At 37.4% G+C, this 15,337-nt stretch overlaps 1 protein-coding gene across 13 annotated transcripts in view; it reads right to left on the reverse strand.

The window, feature by feature from the left end:
• LOC116583915 (gamma-taxilin-like) overlaps positions 1-15,337 on the reverse strand; it is a 38,498-nt gene that overhangs the window by 14,249 nt on the left and 8,912 nt on the right. For 9 of the 13 annotated variants that reach the window (XM_032331934.1, XM_032331935.1, XM_032331942.1 and 6 more), the window contains 2 exons: positions 12,952-13,255; positions 10,154-10,245 (listed from right to left, as the gene is read on the reverse strand). In XM_032331934.1, coding sequence (XP_032187825.1) covers positions 10,154-10,245; positions 12,952-13,255 — 396 coding nt within the window. Of the gene's footprint in view, positions 1-1,292; positions 1,322-7,709; positions 7,784-10,153; positions 10,246-12,951; positions 13,256-15,337 lie in introns of those variants that run through there. The other 4 variants (XM_032331944.1, XM_032331943.1, XM_032331945.1 and 1 more) reach the window with 3 other exon arrangements.

The following is a 15,337-nucleotide window of genomic DNA, read 5'->3' on the forward strand; positions in this document are numbered from 1 at the left end:
GGAAATGAGATAGAAAATACAGTACATGAAAATGGAAACCAAGAAAAACTGGGGTAACTATATTTATTTCCAACAAAATGGACTTTAGAGCAAACTCCATTGAGACAAGAAGATCATCCAAACAGATTATCAATCTGTGGATTTAAAAAGGTTAGAATAACATAACACAATAAAAAAAAAAAAAAAAAGAACAAACAAACAAACAAAAAGGAGAGACATCCCACCGAAAAGCAGAATGCACCCTCTTCAAGTGCACATGCAACATTCTTCAGGATAGGTCTTATGATAGGCTCCATACAAAAAGGCCCCATACAAAGAGAAGACTGAAATCATATCAAGGATCATTTTCAAACAATATGGTATGAAACAAGAAATCAGTAACAAGGGGCAAAAAAAGGGAAACTCACAAATCTGTGGAGATTAAACATCGCACACTGAAAAACCAATGGCTCAATGAAGAAATCAAAAGAAATTTTAAAAAAATCTTCTGACAAATTCAAGTGGATAAACAACATACCAATATGGGATGCAGCACAAACATTTCTCATAGCGAAGTTCTTAGTAATAAATGCCCACGTCATGACACAGAGCCCACCTAACTTTATACCTCAAGGAACTGCAAAAAAGGGAAGAAATAAAGCCCCAAATTAATAGAAGGAAGGAAACAGCACAGGTTAGGGTGAAATAAAAAGACTACAGACTAAAAAGGCAATAGAAAACATCTGTGACTAAGAACTGATTGAAAAAAATAATTTAAAAATTGACAAACCTTTAGCTACAGTTAACAAGAAAACAGTAGGACTCAAAACCAGGAATGAGGGAGTTGACATAAAAACAAATACCACAGAAATATAAAGGATCATAAGAGCCCATCACACACAACTACAGAGCAACAAATTGAACGAACTAGAAGAAATGGATGAATTCCTGGAAACAGATAACCTATGAGCAGAATTCAGAAAACACAGAAAATACCAACCCTCAAATTGCAAATAAGGAGATTAACTCAGTTAACTTTCCCACAAAAGGTTTAGGAACCAAGGGCTTTACTAGTGAATTCTACCAAGCTAGAATCAACACCACCCCTCGGTCTCTTCCAAGAAAAACTGAAGAGGAGGGAACACTTCTGATCTCATTTTCAAGAGGCCAACATTACCCTGCCAGTGAAAACCAGACAAGGACATGACAGGGAAGTAAATCATAGGACAATATTCCTAAGCAGCACAGATGCAAAAGTCTTCAACAATATATTAGCAAATCAAATTCAACAATACAATAAAATGACCAGACACCATGATCAAGTGGGATTTTTCAGGGATACAAGGATAGTTCCATATTCACAAATCAATCAATATGATACACTACAACAACAACAAAAAATAAAGGATAAAATTTACAGGATCATCATAGTACATGCAGAAAAATCAATATCCATTTATGATAAAAACTTCTGATAAAATGGATTGTGAGGAATCACACCTCATCACAATAAAGCCATATGTGATAAGCCCACATTTAACATCACAGTCCATGGGGAAAAGCTGAGGGGGCGCCTGTGTAGCTCAGTAAAAGCATCCAATTCTTGATTTTGGTTTGGGTCATGATCTCAGGGTCTTGAGATGGAACCCGGTGATGGGCTCTGCACACAACATGGAGTATACTGGAGTTCCTTTCTCTCCATCTCCCTCTGCTCCTCTCCCTGCTGATACTCTCTCATTCTCCTCGTCCCTCTAAATGAATAAATAAAATTTAAAGAAAAAAAATATCAGTGCTTTCCTGATCTAAGATCAGGAAAAAGACAAAGATTTCCACTTTAATTCAACACAGTATCAGAAATCTTAGCCATGGGGTGCCTCAGTGGCTCAGTTGGTTAAGAGCCTGCCTTCCTGCTTTCAGGTCATGATCCAGGGATCCTGGGATCAAGCCCTGTGTCGGAAAGGGAGCCTACTTCTCCATCTACCTCTGCTATTTCCCCAGTCATGCTCTCTCGATCTGTCAAATAAATAAATAAAATCTTAAAAAGAAAAGAAATCCTAGTCAAGCAATTCAACAAGAAAAAAATATTAATAAAATAATCCAAATTGGAAAGGAAAAAAGTAAATGGAGATGACATGGTATTATATATATCTAGAAAACCCTTACAACTCAACCAAGAAATTATTAGTATGGATACAAGACTCAGTAAAGTTAAAGATTATAAAATTAATATGCAGAAATCAACTGTGTTTTTTTCCTATATAGCAACAATGGGAATATCAGAAAGAGAATTAGGAGAATAATCCCTTTTACAATTACACAAATAATAAAATCCCTCAAAATAAATTTAGCCAAGAAGATGAAAGACCTATATTGAAAACTGTAAGACACTGATGAAAAAAAATGAGTAAGATACAAATAAATGTAAAGCAAGTCCATGCTCATGGGCTGGAAGAATTAACATTTTAAGATGTTCATACTACCCTGGGCAATCTACCAACTGATGCAATCTCTATCCAAATTTTAATGGCATTTTGCACAAAAAAAGAACAATCCTACAAGAAGAGGCACAGAACCACTATGGTGATTAGGATGGAAGTTTCTCAGAAAATTAAAAATAGAATTCCCACATGAGCTGGTAATTCAATGACTGGGTATTTACCCAGAGAAAATGAAATATAAATTCTGAAAATTGTGTGTCTCAAAGTTTATTGCAGCATTACTTGTATCAGCCAGGACTAGAAGCAACCTAAGAGAAGTCGGTTAGAAAACATGGTATAATGCACAATGGAATATTATGCAGCTGTAGAGAAGGATGAGATCATGTCATCTGCACCAACACAATTGGACCTAGAGGGTACAACGCTAACTGAAATGAGTAGACGGAGAAAGACAAATACCACATGATTAACCACTGTTAATCTAAGGAATCTAAGGGGAAAAAAAATCTAAGGCAAAATAATGAATAAACAAAAAGCAGAACTAGACCTATTAGCACAGAAAACAAATTGACAGTTGCCAGAGGAGTGTGAGGATGGGCAAAATGGGTGAAGGGGAATGGGAGGTAATGGGTTTCCAATTATGGAATAAGTAAGTTTCAAGAAAAAAAGGTACAGTCCATGATATTGTAATAGGGATATAAAGGGACAGATGGTGGCTATACTTGTAGTGAGCACAGCATAGTGTTTAAACTTGTCTAATCACCATGTTATACATCTGAAACTAATGTAACAACTGTACCCCCAAAAAAGAAAGCTTTAAAAACAAAACAAAATACTGTATCCCAAATGTCTCCTACAAAGAAAAAATAATGGATCAAAGACATACTTGAGACATAAAACTGTAAAACTTTTTTTTTTAAAGATTTTATTTATATATTTGACAGAGAGAGATCACAAGTAGGCAGAGGCAGGCAGAGAGAGAGAGAGGAGGAAGCAGGCTCCCTGCTGAGCAGAGAGCCTGATGCGGGACTCGATCCCAGGACCCTGGGATCATGACCTGAGCCGAAGGCAGCGGCTTAACCCACTGAGCCACCCAGGTGCCCAAAACTGTAAAACTCTTAACAGAAAACTTGGGGTAAAAGTTCATGACACCGCATCTGACAATGATTCCTGGACTTGATACCAAAGACACAGGCAAGAAAAGAAAAAACAAACACGCAAACAAACAAAAAAACAAAACAACAACTTGACTCCATCAAAATTAAGAACTGTTGTACATCAGAGGCACTATCAACGAAGCAAAAAGACAACACACAGCAAGGAAAAAATGTCATGTTTAAGTTCCATATCACAAGAGATTAATATTCATAGGTTATAAACATAAATTAAACTTAAGAACATAAGAACAAAACAACACAGTTATAAAATGGGCAGAAGACTTACACAAACATTTCTCTGAAGAAGACATATATATTGCCAGTAAGCACATAAAAGATACACAGTATTACTAATCATTACAGAAATGCACATGAAACTGCAGTGAGATACCATTTCACACCCATTAGAAAGGCTTTCAACAGAAACAGAAAACAACAAATATTGGCAAAGATGTGGAGAAACGGGAATCACTGAGCACTGCTAGCTGGCTACAGCCACTGGGGGATACAAAGAATTACTATATAATCCATAAATTCAACTTCTGGGTATGACATGATATAACAGAAACTAGGTATATGAACAGATTATTTGTACACCCATATTCAGAGAGGCATCATTCAAAACAGCCAAAAGATATAAAAAAATGTCCAAAGGATGAATACATGAACAAAATGTGTTATGCACTTTTTGTATACATGCAATGCATTATTATTCTGCTACAAAGATACATGCTAAATGAACTGAGATATGCTACATGATATAAAACAGGTGCAAAAGTATTTATGCATGCACGCTACCACTTAAATGAATGAGGCACCCGTAGTCAAAAAGCACAGAGATGGGAAGTAGAATTGTGGTTACTAGAGGCTGAGGGAGAGAAGAAGGAGTTTACTGGTTAGTAACATAGAGGCTTGGTTTGTTTCTAGATGTGGATAGTGGTGATGGTTCACTACAACATAAATAAATGTATTTAATACCATTGAAATGCATTACCTAACAGTGGTTAATATGGTACATTTAATGATATGTGTATTTTACCACAATGAATTAAAAAACAAAACAAAACAAAACACAGAAACACAAGACCAGGGCTGAAATTTCATATGGGCCATCTACAATAAGGAACCAAGAAGACTGAGAACAGGAATCAGGCTTCTGTGGACAACTGTGGGTCAGTGCAAGTCTTCAGTGAGTGAGAGTTGGGTGACCAGAAAAGATGGTTCATGACAACAACAAGAGAAAAAACAGCATGACAGCTACATTTGTCTCAAACCTTTGGAAACCCAGGTTTTAAAAAAACAGAGGAACAGAAAGAAATTAAAGGGTGCACCTCCTAGCCTCAAGATATTTGGGCACTGAGAGAATGCCAAAAGGGAGTAATTTCCTTAGAGGAAAAACAGCCTTCAGCAATGTAAGTTGAGGTACTGATTTTAGATACAGCTATAAATTCTGAAATTTGCATTTCATTTGGTACAGAGTAAGAATTGAAGAAAACCATGTTGTCTGGTTGGGGGTCAGAAGGAAGAAGGAAAGACATTATCCATCTCTCAAAACCTAATTTCCCTAGTCCTAGGCACTATAGCTTTCACTTACGGCCAAGAGGCAAGATTATTCTGGTAGTCTGGCTCGAAGATCGGGGCCTAGGAATTGGGTTTCTCACAGACAACCGGAATCTGCAGCTTTAACTGTATTTTTGTGCTATCACTTGCAAAGTCTCCTCTATCCATTATTTTATTTATTGGAGCCCTCTCTATTTTTTTCTTGCTAAGTGTAGCTAAAACTTTGTCAGTTTTGCTAAGAAGCAGCTTAGTTTCACTGATCTTTTCTACTGCTTTTTGGTCTTTTTCATTTGTTTCAACTCTGATCTTTATTATTATCTTTATGTATTCCTTCCTAGTATTAACTTGGGGCTTTGGTCTTTTTCTAGTACACTGAAATGTAAATTTAGGTTGTTTGAGATTTCATGTTTTCTGAGGAAGGTACAAATTGCTATGAACCTCCCTCTGAGAAATGCTCTTGCAACCGACAGGTATGATGTATTCCCATCATTATTTGTCTCAACATTTTAAAAAAATGTCCTTCAATTAATTAAATTTAATTCCTTTAATGATCGACACTTTAGCACATTATTTAACCTCCACACATCTGTGAACTTCCCACTTTCTTTTCAGCTTGAAGAAGTCCCTTTAACATTTCACATAAAGCTAGTTTAGTCATGATAAAATCCTTTAAGCCTTTGCCTATCTGGAGGATTCTTTACTTTTCCTTCAATTCTGAGTAACATCCTTATCCAGGTAGGTGTTCTTGGTTAGTTAGAAGTTTTGTTTTTGTTTGTTTGTTTTCCTTTGAGAACGCTGAATAATGTATCATTATATATAGATATTCCCTTCTGGCTTGCTAAGTTTCTTCTAAAAAATCTGCTGATGGTCTGATAGGGTACCTATGTATATAAAGTTTTTGGCTTTTTTGTTTGTTTTCTCTTGCTCTTTTAATAATCCCAGTCTTTAGCTTTTAACATTTTAAGTACAACATGTCTTGGTGTGGATGTCTTTGGGTGCATCTTCTTTGGAACTGTGCTTCCTGGATCTCAAGGTCTGTTTCCTTCTCCAGTTCAGGAAGTTTTCACCTATCCTTTTCTAAACAAATTTTCTTTGTCCTTCTTTGTTCTCCAACTCAGAGCCTTATAACGCAAAATGTTAATCCCCTCATGTTGTCCCCTAAGTCCCCTCAGCTGTCTTCATCCTTTTTTTTTTATTTTTTTTTTTCTAATTTTTCTTTTTGCTGCTCTGATTGTGTGAGATCACTGTTCTTGCTGCAGAGTTCACTGACTCTTCTATCTCACCTAGTCTGCTGTTAAACCCCTGTAGTGTATTTTTCAGTTCAGTTATTGTATTCTTTTTCTCTTTGGCTCTTTCTTATATATTCTCTTTGTTGAAGTTCTCACTGTTTTCAACCATTCATTTTCCAGGTTCAGTGAGCATCTTCCTGACAGTCATCACTTTGAACTCTTTATCGGATAAACTGCTTATTCTGTTTCATTATGGTTTCTTATCTTGCTCTTTCCTTTGGAACATATTCCTCAGTTTCATTTTTCTTGACTCTCTGTCACAGTGTCTATGCAGTAGATGAAGTGGCCACCCCTCCCAGTCTTGAAGGAATGTTTTGTGTAGCATGAACAGCAGAATTCAGCAATGCCCTACAACTTGGTTGTCTGTCAGACCTTCCTGATTGTCCAATGGCCTACTTGTCCCTTCATAAACTCAAGGTTGTTCAGTGTACCAAGACCTGCCAGTGTCCCAAAGTACACAGATCTCAAAGATCACTAAGGTTTGTGCTGACTGGAAGCCAGACCCCAATAACACATCTTAAAATATGCAAATATATGGAGTTCTGTAGAACCAGAAGCATAAGGCAGGCTGCCTGCCAGAACAGGAGATCTGGAGGTGCTCCTGGGTGAAAGTCATAAAAATCAAGATTCCAGATGAGCAAACAAGCTCCTTTCTGAGAGATACTGTGAGCTACAGTGAAGAAGTGGAAGAGAACAATAATGGCATACTTTGGCCTCTAAGAGAGAAACTACATAGGGCCCTAGAAACCGGAAGCCTGCCCCTTGACCCAATGTTTCAGGACAAGCAAATGAACATTTTTTGCAAGACTTGATGCTGTGTTTCAGTTCTAGCTAAGGACTGTATCTGATCAAGGAGCACAACACTCTCACTGGAAAAGGCATTCAAGAGATGTCCTATAGGCAAGAGACACATGTAAGAGCTCCTCTCTGAGAGAGACTAGTGCTCTGGAGTGGCTCTTTCAAGGTCTCTAGAAATGTTTACAATCTGCCTATATAGGTGTGTCTATTAGAAGACTGATCCTCAGACTGCAGCTGTGATGATAAAGTTTCTCAGAAAGACTGAAGATATGTTTTAGTCTGCCCTGGGGATGGTAGTCAGTGAAGAACTGTCTCTGCTTGTTACAGCCCTGTGGGATCCAGCAGATCAATTTCCTCAGCCTGAAGAGCCAGACAACAAAGGCTTGTCCCTTGGGAGGCAACCACAAAACAGTCAGCAGACTTGTGTAAAAGCTTCCCCCTGGGAATTGTGGAACATGGCAGAGAGAGAGGTCAAAGATGCTACCTACCAAGGAAAAAGAAATAAAAGAATGGTTCCCACTGATTGTAGCAGCACACATGGAGAATGCAAAGATGGCATCCACTAAAGGGGAAAACAAAAAGTCCAGAGTTAAGTGAAAAAAGGGCACTCATGGTCTTTAAGGATAGGAGAAGGGTATAAAAATGATACCTGCTATCACCGCAGTCCCTGAAGAGCATTCCAACATGCCCTGTCCCTCAGGTCCAGACTAAAATAATCAAATGAGCATCTTTCACATTAAGTCCAGGTGCTTTTCAAACAGCGGTTTCTATGTTGGGCCTTAGGTCAAGTGAATGTAGGCACAAGCCCTTACATAGCAGTACCTCAGTTTATACTACCCTTTGATCTTGCCAATAGAAATCCTACCAGTACTCAAAGCCAGATTATTGTGGGAGTCTGTCTCTCAGTGGCAGATCTTAAAAGTTGGGATGTGTGATGTGAACTACAACCCTTTGTTCATCACAGAAAAGATCTGGATTTGTGAGTTCCCTCGAGATTGTTGACAGCCATGTCGGAGACAGAATTTGTGTCTTAGTCTCTCCTGTCCACTGTGATGTGGCCCTTAGCTTTTTTGATAGCGACATTATACTCTCAAAACGGTCTCACTGTTACATATCCTAAGTCTACTACTCTACTTTTTTAGGAAATTAGTTTTTCAAGAAACAAAGTATTAGAACTTTTTTTTTTTTCAAAACAAAATATACCTGTTTTATTACTCATAAGAACTACTGATCTGAATAGGATGAAAGATAGGTTATTCACTAGCATAAGTCTCTAATGTGTCACTTGCTAAACAAATGCTGTAATTTTTACTGATGTCCTCCTCCTAAGTAAAAGCCCACTTGATTTTGGTTTCTCTAAATCTAATCCCTGGGCCAACAGCTTTGGTCATTACCTAAGAACTTGATAGAATATGGTATTTTAGCCATGCCCCCCACCCCTGCCTCAAATCCACTATAGAGTGAATTTTACATCTACTGAATCAGAATCTACAATCAAAATTCACCGATGATTTGTATGAGTTTAAGGATTGCCCTAGCCCACTATGCTAGTCAATTTGCTCTCTCCTGCCTAATCCTTTCATGCTGCCTGCTGATATCCTAACACCAGGCTAACTACCCAACCTTTCATCATTCTGTCACTTTTCTATGCAAATTTCACTCCTTTCTCCATCTTTTTTTTTTTTTAACCACTTCTTATTTGATTTTCATCATGTGAGTGTATCATTACACACTGACTTCACTACCCAGTGGAAGCAGACTTTTCCTTTCCTGAGGCCAGCAATCCAACACTCTGATTACTGCCATCTTTGCATCTGGACAATTTCTAGGCCTTCTCATTGATGCTCAGTGGTTCCCACCTCTTACAATTTTAGAAGATGCCAGTGGGGTATATGCATACTACCTGAAGGAATAGTAACTATTATTCTTTCAGTTCTATACTTAAGAGTCCATTATTCATGAACCATAGTATGTTTTGATACTGTGAAGTATCCAAGATATAGAGTATGATATAGAGTTGTTGCTTTAATAACACGTGTGAATGCATAAAATTCACTAAAAATAATTTACATAGATATTTCACAACACACAAGAATTTTGGCATTTACAATAGAACCAATAACTCTAAAAAAAAACCCACTATTCTTCAAAAGATCTTATGACTTTCCTATTCTTCACTTTTAAAATTAGGGCAGGGTTCCATGTTGAAGAGTGATTCCACATACGCCAAAAAAGGATTAATGTTACTTGAAATAACATAGGCCACTCTCAGAACAAATTATTTTCTATGAGTCAACTTCTTTGGAAGATGGAGGAAAAATATGATGCCTGCCATATAGTGGGTGCTAAGGAAATATTTTTCTAAGAAACTACTAGACTACTTCATGTAATTCACAACTTCAGTCAAATTCTTTAAAGCTTTCAAATTTAATCTGCTTTCATGTCTAAAATCCCTCAATTTACATATGAAATTATTCCCTCACAATGTCAGGCATGTAAACATACAAGGAAAATGCAAACTTAGAAATGCTAAAACTAGGGCTCCTTGGTGGCTCAGTCAGGTAAGCATCTTCAGCTCAAGTCATGATCCCAGGGTCCTGGGATCCAGTCTCTCTGCAGGCTCCCTCTCCCTTACTTCCCTCCTCACCCCCATGTTCGCTCACTCTCTCTGATAAATAAATAAGATCTTTAAAAACACATGCTGAAACTGAGTTTTACAAAGTCTATTCTAAAACTCAAAAAGCAATAAAATGTTGTTTGTCACACCATTAAATGGGCCCATACAATCAACCTAAGCCTCTTCCCTTCAATTTTGTACTGAAATACAACTTTACTTTTAAAGCCATACCAAAATTCTATTTTAAAAATTTATCAAGCACACACACACAAATTTTGCTATATTTTACATAAGTTTTGCACCCTTAATACTCACAAGATCAGCGTATTTCTTACAGAGAGCTGCCAGCTTCTCCTCTGGAGTTGAAAGAGTGTTTAAAGCGTGCATCAATAATAACACTTCTTTTCCTGAAGGCCAATAAAAGGTAAAAAAAGTACCAGAAGGAGAAAATTAATCCAATCTGTAAATTCTATATAAATTTTATGTTCAAATATCCATGTTATGATGTAAGGGTGTAAGTCAGACACAGATTCGCCAATAAATCAGGGTAATGATTAGGAGGAATCCCCTGCCCCCATCAAATTTCTTCAGTTTACTAACATTATTAGCAATTTACTATTTGGTACTTGGACAGTAAGCACACCACTTCTTCAAAGTTTAAAAACTCTTACTTAACCGCTGATTCTAAGGTAAAACATTTTACAAACGGTAGGAATGTTTTCAAAACCTTTCCACTGGCCAAATACAAATACTGAGAGAAGTTTAAGACTGCTCATCTAGCACACTCTGCCTATCGAAAATGCACATAATCCACTGTGACTAACAACTTTTCCAATGACCAATTTGAGCTATGATTGTTTTCTGGTGATTTACCAAGCATATTCTGGGTATTTAGAGTCTTATACCATACAAAACGATAAACTCAAAAGGGATGAAAGACCTCAATGTGAGATAGGAATCCATCAAAATCCTAGAGGAAAACACAGGCAGGCACCTGTGTGACCTCACCCATAGCAACTTCTTGCTAGACATGCTCCAAAAACAAGGGAAACAAAAGGGAAAATGACTTTTGGGACTTAATATAAAAAGCTTCTGCACGTGAGGAAAACACTCAAAACTGAGAGGCAACTCATGGAATGAGAGAAGATGTTTGCAAAAGACATTTCAGATAAAAGACTGGTATCTAACATCTATAAAGAACTTATCAAACTCAACACCCAAAAAACAATCAACCCAGTCAAGAAATGGGCAGAAGATGCAAACAAGCATTTCCCAAGAAGACTTAAAAATGGACAACAGACACAGGCAAAAATGCTCGACATCACTGGGCAAATCAAAACAATGAGATAATACCTCCATGGTCAGAATGGCTCAAATGAATAATCCAGGAAACAAGAGATGTTGCCGGGGATACAGAGAAAGGGGAACCCTCTTACGCTATTGGTAGGAATGCAAAATGGTGCAGCCACTTTAGAAAAAGTGTGGAGATTCTGAAGAAATTAAAAATAGAGCTACCCTATAAGCTAGCAATTGAACTACTAATTATTTACCCAAAGAATATAAACACAGTGATCCAAAGGGGCACCCGTACCCCAATGTTTATAACAGGAATCTCTACAATAGCCCAACTATGTAAAGAGCCCAGATGCCTATCAACAGATGAATGGGTAAAGATGATCTGGGGTGTGTGTGTGTGTGTGTGTGTGTGTGTGTGTGTGTGTGTAAAGGAATATTACTCTGCCATCAAAAAGAATGAAATCTTACCATTTCCAAGGACATGGATAGAACTGGAGGGTATTAGGCTAAGTGAAATAAGTCAGAGAACTGTCATGTGATTTCACTCATATGTGGAATTTAAATAACAAAACAGAGGATCAAAGGGGAAGGGAAGGACAAATAAGACAAAAACAAATGGAGCCTATTTGAGAGATGCTTATCTCTACGAAACAAACTGAGGGTTTGAGAGATGAGAGATCCTTACCTCTAGGAAACAAACTGAGGGTTACTGGAGGGCAAGGCAGGGGGAGGCAGAATGGGGCAACTGGGTGATGGGCAGTAATGAGTGCTCATAATGGAAGGAGCACCGGGTGTTACATACGACTGATGAATCACTGAACTCTACCTCTGAAACTAACATTTTATTTAACTGAATTTAAATAAAATACTTTGCACACAAAATTTTCATTTTGAAACTGTTTCTTTTGGGCTAGGACAAATAAAGAGGGAATGAAATAATATATGTAAACTGTAATTTTATGAAGATTTTAAACTATAACCATTTACAACGATTTAACCATTTACAACCATTAAACTACTAAAAAAAACCTAAAGCTATATTTTACATGTATCATTGGGAATGCCAATATAAAAGATACCTATCTTGTTTCAAGGAATTTTAAATACTACTCACATTCCTATAAATTTTAAAGTCATAAAGGATGGCAGAAAAGAGATTTAAAAAATTCCAAGTTAGTGTCAGGTACAGAAATCACTCAATTCAAACAAGGTAAATGCCAGTTCTAACAATCATTTTTTAAAATGAGAAGCAGCTCCTAAGGCAAAGTCAGGGTTTTAAATTTTATTTTTGAAATTTAACATACTACATTCTTAGCCCTAAACTGTCAAGCTAACATACCAGAAGGGAGAAAAAACACCCTGAAATTCAGGCTTATTGGCCTGCTTTCTAAGCCAGGGATAACATATCATGCCAAATTTTAGTAAATATTCTTTAAATAAACTGAGCAAAAACAATCTTCGTAGTAATTGGTCGATTAAAGAACCAAACAACAGACACAAGAATAGTGCTTCTGCCATATGGCTACAGACTTTTTCACAAAAAGAAAACAAAAACAGAAAACAAAAAACATAAAAACAGTTCTTGATTATTTAGGCAAAATACCTTGACCCTGTAACTAAGGCCCTCTCTTGCCACTTTTCCCTCCTGCGTAGAACTGACTGACCTGTTCAAAAATAACAGAGTTTTTTTTTTTTTTTTTAACCAAAACCACAACTACCTGAAAACTGGACAGGTTCTATAGTTACCTGTGCCACAGAAAAGCTAGGTAAAATAAGCAGCACATAAAAATGTCCAACCACTGTGCAGAGAATATTACCTAAGGTTTTTTCTTTGTTCCTGTTGCACTCCAAATCTTCTTGACTATCAGAAGGATCCTTGCCAGCATCTGGTCCAGGAGTATCCATTCTTGACTCTTGCATGCTGTGCACTGGGTTCACCAAATTCCTGCTCTTTGTTATAAAGTTACTGCCTTCATCCTCTTGCAAGGAATTCTTAATACTCGTGCCAGAACAATTTGAGTCTTGGTGTTGAGGAATATCATTTGATTGAGAGTTACACAATATATCTGCTTTCACTCCTAGCCTGCAAATTCTAGATTCTTCCATTATGCCAATCACACGCTAGAAAGAATGAGGAGAAAAAAAAGATCATGGAAGGGAGGCTAAATCAAATGTAATCACAGGAAGGAATTTATACAGTACATAAAAATACAGTTTTCCATCCTACATTGCTGATGTCTAAATGTACTTTTTACTTTTTGTATGTGGTACAATCAATAGGCACATCATCATGGGCAGTTTTTCGCCCTTTCATGGTTGTTTACAAAATAATAGTGCAATTTTAAATTAAAGGAGGCAAAGAGTTAAAAAGAACTACCATAATGGTAGAATAGGAAGCTCCAAGGCACTGTTCTTCCAATAAGTAATATGCTGCCAGAATCCATCAGAAACAACTTTTGCAGAAACAACTTTTTCTCAAATTTTCTAAAAAGAAAAAAAATTTCTCAAATTTTTAAATTTAAAACTTCAACCCAAATGGAAGACTTTAGTGACAGAAAAGTAGCTGTTTTGCAGTAGGAAAGCACCATGGGATTTTAAACTTCCCACCTACCGTACTTCACACTCTAGTGGATATAAAGATGGGAGCCCATACTCTTAGTGCCAGAGAGAACAATATGGACATCATTTAAAGGATCATTCAACCTTTCTGGCAGCCCCCTGAGAAACCTGTATATGAGTATGCCTTTGTTATATGAGAGCTGTCCCAAGGCTGTAGTAGCTTCCCGGGAAGCTCTGGATAAAAACATTGTAGGCACAAATACTGCCTTTCAGCAGCCTGGGGTAAGGGACAAAATCAGGAAAAAGCAAGCAACAGAGAGAAAAACTAAGAAGAGAGAAACTGGAAAAAGAAATGATAATATGCTTTTAGAAGCTCTCACATTAAACTTATCTTTCATCTCTTCCTGGCCCTCACTCTGGCCTTTAAATAGAAGTGAAGGCTAACATTTGAAATCAAAGTTATAAAGACCCTGGTTATGCTGCTCAGAAGCAAGAAGAAATACTTCTTGTATATGTTTCTTCTTACGTATGATGTGGACCTACTCTCTCCTTCATTTCTTCTAATTTCTTCCTGTGCACCCTGACTTTAGCCACCTTAAGGAGAGAGATGGTTAGGGCTGAGACCAAGAATCCCCCATCCCCAAATGGAACCAAAGTCCACACATATGCATCCCAGTATGCTCGCATACTGTAAGGAATAGACAGAGTCAAATTTTTAGGTCTCTGCTTAACAACAGCTATCCAAGTCACTGACCCACCTGATTCTGTTTCACTAATGGCATCTGGGGCACACACCACAGTAGACCTAGGAAGTCAGACCAACTTGTTTTGGCCTTATTCGATGTACTGTTAGTGCTGCCCCCAAATCTAAATGTATAGTACATACATAATATATATGTATGTATACAAATACATACATATATATTAGATATGAAGTATAATGAAATATATGAAGTGTATGAAGTGCTGCCAGTAGGGATTCTCTCATTTAGGAAACACACAAATAAGTACTTTGGGGGCCCACAAATTCTAAAGACTCCTTTATGTTACAAGTCTCTATGATAAGGCAAGCAAAGAACAGCCCTCCTCACACACCAGGCATATCCTTTTTGAAAAGCACCAATTATCTTACCTCGAGGCTCTTGCAAACAGTGAATACCTAGTGAATGAAATTCTCCTGAGTCTCTGGCCTAATATTTTTCTTTTGGGGTGGGTGAGCTCAGTAATATCAGACTTACCACGTGGGAAAGGCCCAACAAACTTTATTTCTTAAATTTAAATGGTAGTGTCAAGAATTTAGCCAGCAAAGTCTCATCTCAGTATTACACAAAGAAGTGGAAGGCATTATTTTGCAGATTCATTGCCTAAAGCAAAGACACTGCCCCAATGGGATTCACAGAGGCTCTCCAAACACGTGGTCGGCATTTAGGAGGTGATTCAGTTACAATGAAACTAAACCGTAGGTAGCTGGCTGTGGTGGCTGTTTTATTGCAAATTATGAAGGACCAAGAATGGGTATATCCATTCTGCTGGTGGAGAGAATTCAAGGTAACTCTCATTGCTTTGACCTATATTCCCTGAAAAGCCTTACTATAGCCTCACTATTTGGTCTTTAGCTTAGAAAACTACAGAGTGGCAGATGAA

The sequence above is a fragment of the Mustela erminea genome, chromosome Y, assembly GCF_009829155.1.
Source record: "Mustela erminea isolate mMusErm1 chromosome Y, mMusErm1.Pri, whole genome shotgun sequence".
NCBI classification, from domain to species: domain Eukaryota; kingdom Metazoa; phylum Chordata; class Mammalia; order Carnivora; family Mustelidae; genus Mustela; species Mustela erminea.